The sequence below is a fragment of the Myodes glareolus genome, chromosome 25 (assembly GCF_982192425.1).
Source record: "Myodes glareolus chromosome 25, mMyoGla1.1, whole genome shotgun sequence".
Classification (NCBI taxonomy): domain Eukaryota; kingdom Metazoa; phylum Chordata; class Mammalia; order Rodentia; family Cricetidae; genus Myodes; species Myodes glareolus.
In genome coordinates, this window is record NC_142050.1 from 46,392,305 (window position 1) to 46,409,833 (window position 17,529).

General features: G+C 38.2%; 1 protein-coding gene across 1 annotated transcript in view; it reads left to right on the forward strand.

Annotated features, from left to right (window-relative positions):
• The first annotated feature begins 4,758 nt into the window (after positions 1-4,758).
• The window catches only part of LOC146893724 (uncharacterized), a 32,099-nt gene continuing 19,328 nt past the window's right edge, over positions 4,759-17,529 (forward strand). Inside the window, 4 exon segments of the mRNA XM_087901753.1 lie at positions 4,759-4,851; positions 12,374-12,500; positions 12,696-12,750; positions 13,968-15,261. Coding sequence (XP_087757879.1) covers positions 4,849-4,851; positions 12,374-12,500; positions 12,696-12,750; positions 13,968-15,261 — 1,479 coding nt within the window. The 5' untranslated portion in view covers positions 4,759-4,848.

A 17,529-nucleotide genomic window follows, 5' to 3' on the forward strand; every position in this document is an offset into this window, starting at 1 on the left:
CACCACCAACAACTGAAGAGTCCAGGAATAAGAAAATAAAAATGTAGATTCCAAAAATAAGAATGTAGAAATAAAGAAATATAAAGTTATAAGTCTAGGAGAATGAGAACAGACTGTCAGCAGCTTTCTCAGCAGATCAAGGATCATTCATTCACAGTGAGCTATTTTGTCAGATGCTTGGAAGCTTAGGTCAATTTACAAGTGGCTGTTTTTTTTTTTACAAGGCCAGAGTGTCTCTCTCTACAAATTGAGAGTAGTGTCCTGGCCATCCCTGATAAATGACAGATATGAACTGAGTTAACCTTTAGGAGACAGAGATATGTGACCTCTGGGTTAGACACTGTCTCCATTATGGAAAACTGGCACCACCAGAGGAGAGACATAAGACTCCGTAAGACATAAGACTTATGACATAAGACTTTACACCCAGAGGTGCGAGGAGACAGTGGACAAATACAATGGTTTAATTAATGAGCTTTGATAATGGAGGTTATAAAATATGGCAGTCAGTATCTGAATTTTACGTTGAGATAATGTGAAAAGCTTTCTGCTATCTCCTAAGTTCTCAGTCTAAGAACCAGTTAATCCTAATTTATTAACCTTCTAGTATTACAAGCAGCCCCTTTTCTGACTAATTGCTAAAGATATCTGTTTTCTCACAATTAGTGACTTTCGTTGTAATCTCCCCTAAAACATATTTCATGATGCCTGCCTAATTACCCATTGACATTAGCACTCACTCCCCTCTTTAGGGTCTCTGCTGACCAACCCAAGGGTCAGGACATCGTTGTAAAAATTCTTTTTGTTGGGTCCAGTAGGGTCATGCAAAGATGAGAAAACCACCAAGTTTAGTAAACCAGAAGCAAACTTTATTCCAGAAACCAGATCCCAGGAAAACCAGAAGCAAGCTCAAAAATAAAAAGTAAAAAATAAAACACCATGGGGCACAGAAACTTATCAGCTAGCTGAGACCACAGGCAGAGTTCAGGCTTCTGACACTGTGGCATTGACTAGTTTCTGACCCCACCTTTTATAGTTAGGACACCAAGCATTAGGTCTGGGTAAAGGAATTTTTTTAAAAAATTTTTTGTACATGTCATGCTTAATTCGTCCATTCATCAGAGACACTTGATTCTTTCTGCCTTTTATTATTGATATCAGTATGTACCTAAATATTGTCATTTATGCCCTAAATCCCAAATACCAATTTTTCTGGGAATATAGGAGTAGGTTAAGCATATAGTTTTATATTGTGTGATATTAAAGTCAACTCAACATTTTTATTATCCTGTCAGATATATTTTTAAAGTGTGGAGAGTATTTGCATCTATATGCATTTTGAGACAAAGTCTCACTCAACAGCCCAATATGGCCTCAAACTCACACTCACTATGTAACCATACCTAGCCTTGTATTTGCTGAGATCCTTTTGTCTCAGCCTTCTGTGTGATGGGGTTACAGGTGTGAGGTCCTGTACAATATTTTTAAACTTTCAAGCATGCACGCACACACACAAACACACACACACACACACACACACACACACACACACACACACACTCCAACATAAAAGTCCATCAGATAGGTCTACAAAACAAAATACCAATAAATTACATTTTTACTATGAAAATTTTGTGTCATCAGAGAAGGACATTCCTTTGCTTATTAAATCCTTTTAACTTGGCAGCTAAATGGCTGTTAACAGTCAGTAAAATTTTTATGTGAACTCTATGACATTCATTCAGGTATGTTAGTTTCTTTTTTTTTTGAAAGTAATTTTATTAAATTATAAAAGTTTCCATTTCCGCCCCTCTTCCCAACACCCTCCCACTCCCCCCACTCCCTCTCCTCCTCCCTCTTTGTCCCTTAGGGCAGTCAGGGTTTCCTGCCCTGTGGGAAGTTCAAGTTCCTCCCCACTCCCTCCAGGTCCACGAAGGTGAGTATCCAAACAGACTGGATCTCCAAAATCCATTATATGCAGAGGAAATAAGTCCCAGTGTCATAGTCAATGGCTTTTCAGAAAGACTTCAGGTCAGCCACATTCAGAGAATCCGGCCAAATTCAGAGAATCTGGTTAGATCACGTCCTCGTTCAGTCCCAGTCCAGCTGGCCTTGGTAATTTAGAAGAAAAGCCTTTCACACTGTTTCCAGGTAAATCTTCAGATACTGACTGCCATACTTTACAACCTCCATTATCAGAGCTCATTAATTAAACCTTTGTATTTATCCACTGTCTCCTGGTATCTCCGGGTGTAAACTGGGGTCTTATGCCTCTCCTCTGGTGGTGTCAGTTTCCCATAACAGAGACAGTGTCTGACCCAGAGGTCATATATCTCTGTCTCCTAAAGGTTAAATCAGTTCACATCTGCCGTTTATCAAGGATGGTCAGGACACTGCTCTCAATTTGTAGAGAGACATTCTGGCCTTGTAAATAAAACAGTCAGTTGTAAAATGACCTACGCTTCCCAAGCATCTGAGAAAATAGCTCACTGTGAATGAATGATCCTTGATCTGCTGAGAAAGCTGCTGACAGTCTGGTCTCATTCTCCTAGACTTATAACTTTATATTTCTTTATTTCTACATTCTTATTTTTGGAATCTACTTTTTGATTTTCTTATGCCTGGACTCTTCATTAGTTTACTTAGATTCACAGCTTTATGTGTCCTTCTTCCTATATCCTAAACTTCTACATTCTAATCTTCAGTGTCTATATTTCTATTTCTATATTTTTGTTCTTGTTTTCAGACCCTTCGTTTTTGTTCAGAGATAATACCTGGTGCCCTTACTATAAAAAGTGGGTTCAGAAACCAGCCTTTTGCCACAGCCTAACAAACACCATCTCTAGCTGTGGTCTCAGCTAGCTGATAAGCTTCTGTGCCCCACAGTGTTTTATTTTTATTTTTTATTGTTAAGTTTGCTTCTAGTTTTCCTAGGATCTGGTTTCTGGAATAAAGTTTGCTTCTGGTTTATTAGACTTGATGGTGTTCTCATCTTTGCACGACCGCCCTGAACCCAACACAACAACTAAAAAGAATTAGGAAAAGCCAAGAAGTGGTGACATAATACTTGTAATCCTAGCACTTGGGATGCTGAGGCAGGAGGATATCAGTGAGTTCAAGGCCTGCCTCATTTACCAAGCAAGTTCCAGGAATGGTACATAGAGAAACCCTGCCTCAAAAAACAAAACAAAACAAGACACAAAAACAAAAGAGTTAGGAAAGTGCTCATGAAACACCACGAACCAACTAGATTGCACTTAATAGCAATCAAAGGTGAAATAAAAAAGGCAAAAAATTTCTTTGATGAAATCCAACCTGCTTCCATTGTCAAAGCTGTACAGTCAGAAGAACTAGAAGGAACATGTGCCCATCTATCAAATTAAAAAAAGCTAGACTCTCACATGATCATAAAAGATGAAAATCTTATGAGGAAGAACTTGACAAACTACAGCAGGAACTCGTGCTATTCTCCATGACTTTAGAGTTCACAGAGTTCACTCTGCCTTCTAAGTGATGGGTTGATGATAGTAAAGGAGTTTGCTTCTTTTTCTTGTATATTTAGTTTAATTTTAAATTTGTTCAACTGTTTCTGTGTGTGTGTGTGTGTGTGTGTGTGTGAGAGAGAGAGAGAGAGAGAGAGAGAGAGAGACTGTGAGAGAGACAGAGAGACAGAGGGGGGTTAGTATAAAGTTATAATCCAGACACTTTCTAGGTCATATGTCAAAAGTTTTCATTATGAAAACAAAAGTCAATAAGCATCTGTGAACTTTTTATTTATTTGTTTATTGGTTTGTTTGTCTGTTCATTCATTCATCTGTTCACATATTTGCTCTATTTATTTACAGTGGAAGAATTCAGTTAGGGTTAGGAATCAGTACAGAACAATCCATCAGAATGCTAGGTAGGAAGTTATCCTGGAGAAAGGGTAAGACGTCATGACCTTCCCCATAGAGAGGGAGCATTCTGAAGGGAACAGGTCAGGAAGACAAGAGTAAGATAAGAAACCTTAATTTCAAGTGCTGCCTGCTTCCCACAAGTCCTTTCCCCCAAAGTCAGGCATTTAGATAAGAAAGGGTCTCCATTCACTCCCTCTTGAGGAATTTCAGGCCTTGACTTTAACGTTTGACTGGGGCCTATTGGCAAGGTCATTGCTAGCTACACTCCTCCTCCAGGGACCTGAAGCCACACCCAGGTTCACTTCTGCTGGCAGCCATTGGAATTCATTCTCAGATACTGCAGCCCCTTCAGGACACAGACCATTTCTTTTTGAAATCTCTTCCCCACCAGTCACATATGTCAGATACATAAATACTCACGAGCAGAAGCTTGAAAGCAGCTTCTAAAAATTTTTTTGATTTTTTTTTTCCTCGAGACAGTGTTTCTTTGTGTAGCATTTCTAGGTGTCTGGCCATGAACACACAGAGACCTGCCTGCCTTCTTTGTGGAGTTTTGGGGTTATATTCCTGTGCCTCCAACAACCAGTTCATTTATTTTTTTTAATGCCAGGTTATTTAGTTTAATTTTAGTTAAAATTTTGAAATTGTATGCTTCCTTTGAAAACCGAACCCATTGATTTACATTAGCAAGAGACTTGCTGTTGATTTTGGCATAAATTTCCAGCCAATCTCAGATAGGTCTGTCTTTAGATTAGAAGCCAGTTTTGGACCATGGTGCTGAATCCCTTCTGCTCACCCAGCTCTGTCACTCAGACCGCACCAGCCAATCAGAATCTTTAGCAGAACTGCCAGTCAGTTGGGAGGGTCCTAACGGTAGCCATACTTCCTATCCATTGCCGCGGCTTGGGTTCACTTGTGGGGGCAGATAGCCTGTCAGCTTGGCAGCTACACCATGGTGAGTGAGGGGTTGCTCTACACAGATGGGAGGAGTGGCTGGACTTGGTGAGCGAGGGGCTGCTGTCCCCAAAGTATGTGGAGCGGCGCTGAGACTCGCGGCCGGTGTGGTGGCCGGGTGGGCGCCAGCGGACAGACACAGAGTTTAGCGTTTTCTGCTTCAGTAGTCCTAAACTTGCAGCTTTCTGTTGGTAGCCTCTGAATCCCTTCACTGCCTGGGCTGTGTATGCACAGAGCAGAGCGTTGGGAGCCGCAGATGGTGGTGTCTGTCGTGCATATATCGTCGCATGTGGAGAGATATCAGCACATTCGCCAAACGCGGAGACTCCTGGTCTCTCTTGGGGCTTCAGAAGTTCTGCACTTTTAACATTTAGGTTTGGGAACCGTCTGTAGTTAATTTCGTGTGGCTTGTATATGGTTTGTCCTGTGTAGAGTAGTGCTCCGCTACTAAACTGTGATGTAGACGAGTATAGTTGATAATAGAATTAATGGAATAAGGATTTACCAGTACTTAGGAGACATTAAGTCACACAAAGCAGAATTAAAATGAGGGAGGGCTGCATCCCAAATATCCAAAAATGAGTAGCATGCACACCATGCCTGTTAGAAATTAGTATGATGAGATGCAAATGTTTGTTTAGCAGGATTAATCAGTAATTAAGGTACATTCCTATAACAAATGAGACAACCATGATTTACAAGCAGCCAGAAGACCCACTTCCCCATCAAAGGCCTCTGACCTGCTGCTCAGGGCCCGTTAAGGTGTCACAACCTTGTGTGCCAGGAGAGTATAATAATTCTAGAACAGCTGTTTTTTTCAGCTCTTAGGAAGGGAGATGTGACTCAGTGCCCCCTGTGCTGATTGAGTTGGACTTGAATCCTGTCTGCAGCCCCACAGGGCATTGCCCTTGCTATTCTTCTTGCTGACCACCATAAATTCTTGGATTACAAGTATGCTGCACCCTGAGCTTTAAAAGTACCAGTTTGAGTCATACAGTGGGACTGTCCATTGCAGTAACAATAAAAGGATTTGCATGTGGAACATGGCTTCTCCCTTCAGAACAGAAAAGTAGGAACCATGTACTGTGTACATTGGAGGGGGTAAACACACTGGAGAATCGCTAGATCTTAGTCTGATGTTTAAGGCCATGGGCTGCAGGGGTCTCCATTACAAAGAAGGACCTAATGGGGTACAGTGATTGACTTTCTATGTAATTTCAACATCAAACATTAATCCCTTCCCTGTGAATGAAGACAGACATTGGTGGGTGTACAGTTATGGAGGAAAGCTTGAACTCCTAAGTATTTAGTTTCCAATTAGTGAACTCTCCCATGCAGATATGTTCAATCCTGGTTGACACAGTGAAGTCAGCTCAGACGTTTGAGACATAGACCATTGACTGTAACTCCAGGCGTCAGCTTACAGCACTCAGCAGCTAACATTTTACATAGGACAAATTATTAATGGTATTCTTCCTACCAGTGAAGTGCCTACTCTGTTTCAAGTCAGTATAATTGAGTGTTCTCTTATTATTTATAATTTTAAGAAGTCAATTATTGGTTATCATTTTTTAGATTTCATTTTCTCCAATGGCATAAGTGCTATAATCTCTTTGTTTCTATTTTCCAATGTTTCCCAGTTTTTGCATTTCATTCCATATTTTAAGTGCTGTTTATTTGTCTATTTATATCAGTTTAGAGCAATAATTCTCAACCTTGTGGGCCATGATTCCTTTTGGGGGACCAAATGAACCCATCACACCACTGGCTTAAGACCCTCAGAAAGTAGAGATATTTATATAATAATTTATAACAGTAGCAAAAACATAGTTATGAAGTAGTTGTAAAAATAATTTTATAGGTGGGGGTGTCACTACATCATGAGTAACTGTATTAAAGGGTCATAGCACTAGGAAGATTGAGAAGAACTGGTTTAGATTAATGTCTCCTGTAGCTCAGGCTTGCATCATACTATGTAACTGAGAATTGTTGTGAACACCTAATCCTGCCTCTGCTACCTAGTGCTGTGTTACTTAGGATCCTTCTGTAGCAAAGCTTTAATGCGTCTTGAGAGGGAGAGCATAAGCTTACATTGCGGAGACCCAGAATGAGGGGAACCCAGCCATTATAAAGGAAACAGTCCTCATTTCTGACGTGTTACTCTTGGATTGCTCCGCTGTCCATTATCCCAGATGATGCCTTGGAAGTAGGCAGGGATGCAGCAGTGGTAAGTTACCAAGCACAGGCGCTGGGATTAAAGGCGTGTGCTACAACACCTTGAACTCACAGAGATCTGCCTGTCTCTGCCTCCCAGGCATTGGGACCAAAGGCGTGTACCACCACACCTTGAGGTCACAGAGGTCAATCTCTACCTTTGTCCCTTAAAGCAATAAAAAATGTGGTTGCGGCCCTCCACAGTGCTGGAAAGACAGTCCTGCAAATCCTACCAGGCTAGACCTTTACTGGTCTGTGTCATGGAGAAAGATCAGTGAGTGAGCATCTTCCAATTTCTGTAGATTTTATTGTGAATGTAAGAGTGAAGTGGGACCTGTGTAAGAAATGAGTTTACTGACCAACTATAAAACCAGTGTAGTCACAACAGACAAAGAATGGACAAGAAGGAGAGTAAAATCTTTCCTGCTGTGACTGCAGTTGACATTAGTTGTGAGTAGTGAGGTGATCAATTTTAGATGTTCCATAAATGTCCCGTCTGGCCATTTCATGGGTCCACAGACCACACACAGGACCTGGTGTCTTGGAGGAGGAACAGGAAGTGCTCTGGGAGAATGGGAGATTTTATTAAACTATAAATTTCCCAGACTAGGGTTTTGTCTGACTATAGCATGTAAGGACAAAACTGGAGGATGTTTGCTTTCTGAGACATTCAAACTCTGCTCACCCAGTAGGGTAACTGCTAATGTCTTGAAGCCCAGCTGGGTGTTCCTAGAGGGACTCTGGTTGGCAATTAGGAGCACCAGAAATAGTTTACAGGTTCTTTCCAGGATTCTCTTATTCTGCTGTACAGAGCTGTAAGGAGGAACACAAGTCATACCTTGGTGAATGTAGAAGCAACTGTCCTCAGACCAGGAAGAACAGGTTGGCTGAGCTGTCAGAGCTGCATGGAGAGGGATGAACCATGAGCCAAACAGGTTCTATTGTTCTTTGTGGTGACCTGGGTAGTGACCCTTGGCCTCTGATCTTTGTTGATTGTGGGGGAGGCTCTGCCTTCCTGGTATGGGAGACTATGAGTTTGTAATATTGTTGCCTCACACTATGCAATGGAGAATTGCTTTACAAACCTAATCCTGCCTCTGCTGCCTAGTGCTGGGTAGACAGTCCTTCAATTTCTTCAGGACTGGGCCTTGACTGGTCAGTGGAAAGTAAAAATAAACCAACTAAGGAGTGACCTCCAGTCTCTCTGACTTTCAGTGTATGATTATAGATGAAAAGGGTGAGTACATAGGTCAAGCTTGAAGCTGTAGTCATTTATGGTGCAAATTTAATATACACATCATCTTAATTTTGATGCATCCTGTTTCCAAGGATTATTTATTTACTTCTTTATTTATTTAGGTTTTGTTGTTCTTGTTAATCTGTGAGAGACTTTTGGTTTATTGGATAAAAGGTATTATGAATGTTGGCAGGTAGCTCAGCACACATTAGTTTTGGAGGTGACCTAAGTTCAGATACCTACCATCAAGTTGTGAGGCTCATAACTCTGCCACTTCAGATTGAGGGCATCTGAATCCCTCTTTTCTCTGTTACTTGTATACATGTGGAAGAAATTCTCACTCTTGCACAAACATATGCAAAATGGCAATAAACTTGTTTTCAAAAGTGCTTGTGACTTATAAAGCAGTAGAGTAAAACAAGTTGCTTTAGGTGTGCACTGATTCTTTAAAAATCTGTTATTTTGCATTTTGTTTTAAATGTTTTCTTTTCCTCACTCTGATTGCAGACATACAGGCAATCATCAATAAGGGGGAGCAAAATGGTGTCTAAGTGATCCTAACAGACATACTTTTCTTTACTGTAAGATAATGAAATTTTTTTAAGTAGTCAAAACTATTTTCTATGAAGTTAAGGCACAAGAAGGTTTCAAGTGAATCTCTCCAACTCTGGTAGAACAGCCTTCTACACCCAAGCCATTTTCTATTATTGGTAAAGGATAAAGAACTGAAGTGTATAGGATGAGTGCTGGTTAGTAATTTCTTAGCGTTTTATTTTCGTTAGAATCTTGCTTTAATTTAAAGGAGTAAAATATGTCCTTGTCAGTGCTACCCATCTATGTTGTTGATTTTATTCATTATTATCTAAGTATATTGTTTATTGTTTGGAAAATAATGGTCTCACCAATTTTGTATTCAGAAGATTTCTCATGTTACGAGTTCCTTGAGTTTTTGTTGGTTTGGGAAGTTTCTGTGGAGAGACAGTTTTAGTTTTGTCTTCTTTCTCTTAGATTTTTGCCTCTTTCCATTTCCTGACATATCTATCTTTGTTTGTTTTTTTACTGCTTAAGTGATTGATATGATTAATACATTACCTTTGGATCTTTAATACCTTTTTGTATACTATTGTCTCGTTCTAGATAGCCTCAGCTTTCAGCATGACATAGCTTAGACTGATCTGAGAAAATACCAATTGAGTATGCCTAGATCAGAACACCTGATTAAGGTATCTGAGAGAGATTTGTTGATTTTGATTGATATAGGAAGGCTCTTCCACTGAGTTGGCAATATCTCTGAGCAAGCAGCCCTGGGATAGATAGGAGAGCTAGTTGAGCACAAGGCAGTGACAAAGCAAGAGGGAAAGCCAGAAAACAATGGTTCCACATGTTTTGCCTTTAGTTATTAGCTTGAGTATCTATCCTACACTGTCATAAGGAGGAATTGTGAAATAGGCTTAACAACCAAATAAAAATGTTCATTACCTGAGTTTCTTTTGATTGCATAATTTAATAACAACAGAGAAGAAAGTTGGAACAAAAATGGGACTCAAAGAGGATTTTGTTGCTGCAAAGGACCTGGGAATGTTGACTCTTATAAGAATGCTCAAGAAGTTAGAAAACTGGACAGAGAGCTTAATCATCTGTTCTTGTAGGACCTAGAAGATGGGAATGTTGCCAGTAATGGCAGACAGTGGAGGTCAAGGTCATAGGATTTTACTGGGCAGTAGGCTCTTCAGGGAATCATGGAGCTGGCCAAACCTAAGTTCCTTGAGAGACCAGGTTAAAGTCCATGGTTCCTGGGTCACTATATACCTCCCAGTTCCTGACAGACTGCTGTGTTCCGTCAGGCAGTGAAGCATTCAGTCTGATTTGTGCTTCTTTGTATGATCCCTTAGTAGTCAAGGAATCATGAATGCTTAACAGGACAATTGAACTTAGATATTAATCTTGTGTGTGCTGTATAGCTTGCAAACTTCATTATATCCTTTTATAGACATAGGGTGCTTGGTCATTTCCCCACTGCCCAGACTCATAATAATTATACAGAATTTTTATTAATTATAAGACTGCATACCCAATAGCTTAGGCTTCTTATTAAGTAACTTTTACATCTTAAATTAACCCATTTTATATTAATCTGTGTATCACCACATGGCTGTGACCTACTGGTAAGGTTCCATCCAGCCTCTGTCTCCTTCAGTGGCTACATGGCATCTCCCTGACTCTGCCTTCTTTTCTCCTCTATCTCCATTTGGCATCCCCACCTTGTTCTATTCTGTGCTACCATAGGCCCAAAGCAGTTTCCTTATTAACCAATGGGAATAAAACATATTCACATCATACAGAGGGTAACTCTAACATATTAATTTAATCAATTTCTATTAATCTGTGTATTGCCATGTGGCTGTGTCTTACCAGGTAAATGTCTCAGCGTCTGTCTCTGGTGGGGCTACATGACTTCTCTCTGACTCAGCTTTCTTCCTTCTAGCATTCAGTTTAGTTTTCCCCAGCTACCTAAGTTCTGTCCTATAGCTCTGTTATAGGCCCAAAGCAGTTTCTTTATTAACTAATGATAATCACAGCATACCGAAAGGAATTCCACAATATGAGTTTCTATAGCCTCAACCCATTTCCTGTTCTTTGTGCCTGCTGTATTGTGGTTGAAACTAATCAGTCAGCTTTCTTCTTTTGCTCTCATAACTTTCCACCATCATAAATTCTATCACTAAATCACACAGGATTCAGTAGAATTAACTGCTATTTAGTGCTAAGTTGGTTTGGTAGCCTACTGTTTTCATTTTTGTTTGTTATATTTTGAAGACAAGGTTTGCCTGTGTAGCCCTAGCTGTCCTGAAAGTAGCTCTATATATCAGGCTGGCTTCAAACTCAGAGAACTTCTGACTCTGACCCCCAAGTGCTGGGGTTAAAGGTGGGATTTTTTGTTTTTATATTGTTGTTTGGTGGTTTGTTCCTATCAAGCATATGGTGTTGTACTGAGCTTCACCCATATCTTGAATTTGAAAATTTGACAGAGGGTGTCATTATGTTTCCCAAAATGGCATGTACTCATGACATTAATACTGCCTATGCCATCTGTGTTATTGAATTGCAGGTGCATAACCTTCTTCCTGCCTGTTTTGTTTGTTTTGAATTTTTATTTTAAAAAGAGTATTATACCTGAATGCTTGGATATGTACCATGTGAGTACCTAGTCCTTACATTGATGGAAAGATGGTATTAGAAATCTTGAACTTGGAATAATGGATACTTATGATTCCCCCTTGTAAGCCCTTGAGCCCACCTGTATGCAAGACTAGGAGGACTCTTTGATGTTGAGCCATCTTTCCTGCTCTGTGTTGATTATTTGTAATCAGCATATTAATTTCTATTGTTTTCATTTGTCCATTTGTAATTTTAAACACACAGTGCCTTTTAGTAAAATCTCACTTTTGTTGCAGTTTAAATTGGGGAACTTCAGGTTTCTGGTAGATGAATAAAGAGTTGAAGTGAATGTGTAACTCTTGTAGAAATTTTAGCAAAAACCTATGAGTTATTTCTAGCTTTTATGTTTGTTTGATTGATTTTTTTCCATGTGAAACAAGTATTTAACATGTATTTCTGGCTGCCCTAGGAGTGACTGCATGGACTAGGCCGGTATTCAGCTCAGAGGCAGATAGATATACATGCCTCTGCCTTCTGAGTACAACGATTAGAGGCATGATTGAATGCATCCAACTTTTTCATTTTATTTTCTTTTTGTAGTTAGGAATTAATCATTCATACTGTTTTTCTTATCTGTACTCTGTACTGTTGATCTGTTTATGTATCTTTCATTGTTGGTTAGTAGCCATTTCTCTTGCAAGTTGATATCCCATTCAAAGGGTTCAGAAATGACAGAGGTGAACTTCCTATTCAGTTTGCTTCTGAAGTGACTTGGTTTTTTAGTTACAATGTCTTTGTCATGGAATAAGTATGGGGAGCCCCAGAATAATATGACTATACTGTCAAGGAAGTATACATTTACAGTGTTGTCAAAATCATACTTACTGTTGTACACCTGTATGGGATATTTTAGAATTCAGTGACCTATGATGACGTGCATGTCAACTTCACTTGGGAAGAATGGACTTTGCTGAATACTTCCCAAAAGAATCTCTACAAAGATGTCATGGTAGAGACCTACAGAAACCTCACTACTATAGGTAAGACTATATTATCTTTCATGTTTCATATAAGGGAACAACTATTCATTGGTTAATAATACTCTTTTGTAATATGATTGAGAAAGTAGAATGTGCTAAATAAATCAGGCATGGTGGTAAGGTTTGCTTCATATGGTAACTAATTTTTTTATAATTTTTAATATAAAACATACAATTTCTGGCATTATATTTTAGGATACCGTTGGGAAGACCATAGTATTGAAGAACAAAATTCTAGAAGACATGAAAGGTAATTTTCATGTATAAGCTGGTACAAATGTGCCTCTGAAGAATTTGTAATGAATCCTATATGTTTTAAACAAAAGCAACAGTGGAAATAATAAAGTGCATTGATGTTTATTAAATTCTCACAGAATCATATACCTTAATTTCAGAGAGGTGATCTACATTTACAAGTCACTCTTTTAAGAAAGAAAATAATGTTTTAACCTATATTACCATTTGAATCATAATACAATGAGAGCTGTACTGTAAGGTTGTCAATCCATTTATCTCATATTATTCATATTATAAAAGATATGCATGTTGAAAGGTGATAAGTAGATCTTTGAAACTATCTATTACACTAATAGTCCATAGAAAAGGTAGTTTAAGCCATATACTTGTGGCTGTGTTAAGTTTAGTGAGGGGGCATTTAGGGTTATGAATCAAGGGGCCGCTGTTATGGAGTGGCTTTCATCCATATACCACAAGTCTGTGAGGACAGAAAGTCAAACTGAGTGAACTCAATGTGGAAACCTTATATTTGTTATTCTTCCTTTCCTAGGTACATCATATATTACTCTGGATACAAACCACATGAGCATAGGGATGTGAAAAGATATAACAAACCTCTCTCTCAGAACAAATACAAAATATGTAGCAGTCCCCATGTTGAGTATACTTGTTGAATTTGATATACATGTATACAAGTGATTGGTTTTCTAGTCTCATTGTTAATATATCAACAAACTCACATTTCAGAAAAGCACCATGAGTACTAGGACTGTGTAAATACTTCTGTTTGTCATAGTTCAGTTAGCAAATGTAGCATCACTCGCAGTATAGGAAACATTGTGAATACAATAACAGTGGTAAAGCTCTGAGTTTTTCAGTTCTCTTCTAATACGTGAAAATTCTCATACCAAAAAAAACATTCTGTAAATGTGAACCATATATTAAAGGCTGTTATCAGTTATCATCAAAGATGCAAAGCAAACATTAATGAAGGGGGAAAACAAGATTGTAAACATGGTGATAAAACCTTAACATATAATTCCTCTTTAAAATAGGACTAAATTGTAAAATTAGTTAATTCAGATGAAAATATTCAACAATGTGTTAAATGTAATAATGCTTTCACATGTACCATTATCATTGTAGGCATGAAAAAAGTCAAACTAGAAAGAAACCTTCTGCATATACTCAATGTGTTAAAACCTTTGCACGTGACAGTCATCTTCACAGTCATGAAAAAACACATACTACATTAAAACCCTATGAAGGAAATGAGATTGGTAATGCCTTTTCACATCATATTCATCTTCAAATGCATAAACGAACATGCACTGGAAAGAAATCCTATGAATGTAATCAGGGTGGCAAAACCTTTGCACATTACAGTGATCTTAAAAGGCATGAAAAAATCCATACTGGAGAGAAAACATATGAACATAATCAGTGTGGTAAAGCCTTTGCATTTCAGTGCACTCTCAAAACACATACAAGAACCCATACTGGAGAGAAACCCTATGAATGTAATCAGTGTGGTAAAGCCTTTACAAGACACAGTCATTTACAAAGTCATGAAAAAATCCATACTGGAGAGAAACCCTATGAATGTAATCAGTGTGGCAAAGCCTTTTCACGTTACAGTAATCTACAAAGTCATGAAAGAATCCATACTGGAGAGAAACCCTATGAATGTAATCATTGTGGTAAAGCCTTTGCATGTCACAGTACTCTTCGACAACATAAAAGAACCCATACTGGAGAAAAACCCTATGAATGTAATCAGTGTGGTAAAGCCTTTGCATGTCACAGTACTCTTCGAAAACATAAAAGAATCCATACTGGAGAGAAACCCTATGAATGTAATCAGTGTAGTAAAGCCTTTGCACGTCACAGTCATCTACAAAGTCATGAAAGAATCCATACTGGAGAGAAACCCTATAAATGTAATCAGTGTGGTAGAGCCTTTGCACAGCACATTAATCTGAAAAGTCATGAAAGAATCCATACTGGAGAGAAACCCTATAAATGTAATCAGTGTGGTAAAGCCTTTGCACAGCACAGTCGTCTACAAAATCATGAAAGAATCCATACTGGAGAGAAACCCTATAAATGTAATCAGTGTGGTAAAGCCTTTGCACAGCACATTAATCTGAAAAGTCATGAAAGAATCCATACTGGAGAGAAACCCTATCAATGTAATCAGTGTGGTAAAGCCTTTGTGCAGCACAATCATCTACAAATTCATGAAAGAATCCATACTGGAGAGAAACCCTATAAATGTAATCAGTGTGGTAAAGCCTTTGCACAGCACAATCATCTACAAATTCATGAAAAAATCCATACTGGAGAGAAACCCTATGAATGTAATCAGTGTGGTAAAGCCTTTGCATGTCACAGTAGTCTTCGACAACATAAAAGAACCCATACTGGATAGAAACCCTATGAATGTAATCATTGTGGTAAAGCCTTTGCATGGCACTGTCATCTTCACAGGCTTGAAAAATCACATACTGAAGAGAAACATTATGTATGTAATTAGTGTAGTAAAGACTTTGTTTATCATTAGCATGTTCAAAGACAAAACTAACACATGCTGAAGAGAAGCCCTATGAATGTAATGAGTGTGGTGAAGGCCTTAGACTTCACAGTACTCTTCAAATGCATAAAAAATCACACACTGGAGATAAACTCTATGACTGTAATCAGTGGGGTAAAGCATTTGCATGTATGAATAGTCTAAATCATGAGAAAAATCATACTGCAGAGAAACGCTTTAAATTTTTTCAGTGTGATAAACTTTTGTACTTTATATAGGAGTAAAGCTTTTGTGTGCAACAATGTCTTAAAATCTTTGCATATTACAATAGACATTGACTACATGACAAAGAAACTGAGGACTTCTTATTATAAAGTATTTGGTAAGATCTTTAGCCAAAATACTTATAATCAGCTGCACAATGATTTGGGATTCTCCTCTGTATGCTGTGAATGTATTTTCTTACCATTGTTTAATAAAGAAGCTGCTTTGGGGCTATGGCAGGGCAGCATAGAGGAAGGCAGGAATTCCAAGCAGAGATAGTGGAGAAAAGAAAGTGGAGTCAGACTCCATGTATCTGCTGAAGGAGACAGATGCCCTTACTGGTAAATCCCAAATTTTGTGGTAAAATAGAAAATAATCAGAATGGATTAATTTAAGATGTCAGAGTTAGTTAGTAAGAATCCTGAGCTAATTCTAGGTCAAGCAGTGTTTTAATTAATTAATATAGTTTCTTTGTGATTATTTCTGGTTTGGGCAGCTAGGAATGAACAAGAATCTTCTGCCTACAACACAAGACTATTTCTTCTGTAGAAAAAAATTTGACAGTGTTAACTATCTTTTCAAGCATTTTGATGTCCTTTTTATACTGTTTGTACTTACAAACTCATGGTAAAATGAATTTGTGAATTTATGAAGCCCTATGTGTAAGGTAAATGGGCTAGTCAAAAAACACATCCGGACCCTGAAACCAGAGCCAGTGAATTACATGATTTTGACTGTGAAACTGGAGCCAAAGTAATACATTCTGACTCTAAAACTGAGACAAAGAAACACATTTTCTTCCTGAATCCAGAGTCAATGTGAGAAACACCTGACCCTGAAACCAGGCTCATTTCATAAGTCCTCCCAAATGATTTTTTCCATCAACTTAGTAGGGTTGATTTCTCAGACTTCAAACTGACCTGGGTGCTTCATGATAATGAAAAACTCTGTAAGCCATTGGGTACCTTAACCACTGTATTATAGGAATGAATTCTTCCAAAGGAAAGCATTCATGAGTGAAAATATGTTTAATGAGTTGTTTTAATTGTGATTATGTAATATCAGTGTGTTTTTCTGTGGGTATGTGAATGTGCATACTGGTTTCTGATAATGTTAGACCCTAGGATTTTCTAGCAGAAGTTACAGGAAGTTGTCAAAAATTAGACCTTGGTCCTGGGATTGTACATTTCTTAACTGCTCAGCCATGTTTCTAGTGCTCTAAATATTTCAAAGCCTAAGTGTTTCAATTCAAAGTCAGGAACTAGGGAGAAACTCACACAGATGAAAACTCTATATCTAAAAATGATTTCTTAAAGACTTTAGACATCATAGTTGTCTTTGACTTCTAGAAAAAATATTTCATTTATTTATTTTTTATCATAGTCCCATGAAAATGTCATAATTGCAGTAAGGTGTGATTGGTTGTTCTAATTTCATCTTTACCTCAGCCTTGATGATTTAGAACATTGAAGGCATCAGAAACTAACCTAGACTTGGTGCTTAAAGAATTTTCCAAGCCAAAATCTCCACAAAATGAGGGAAAAGTACAGCAAATGATCAGGAGAGAACTGATAATAAAATTCTTTTAAAGATGGTTGACTATTTAACTATAGCCACAAGAATGAGTTTCTCTCCAATAAGGTACTGATATGTTTTTATTTCAATTCTAATGCATAATCTAAAAGATAGTTTTGATCTGTAAATCTCCATCTGCCTACTTAGCTTGAGTTGCATCCTCCTGTCCCTATTTAAACTGTTCAATGTATAACCTCAGGCCTGAACCTAAAAAAAAAAAGACTTAAGGATGACAACATATATGGAATGCAAAATCTGGGCCAGGTTGTCTCCTCTTTTAGCATTAACCACCATTGAATGCATACTGTTATTAAAGGAATTCATGGCTATTAAACTTTAAGTGTGTGAATGATTTATTCCTGGGAAGACATATTAATTCTAGAATAGCAGAACCTCCAGCATTGTAGAAAAATGATTCTG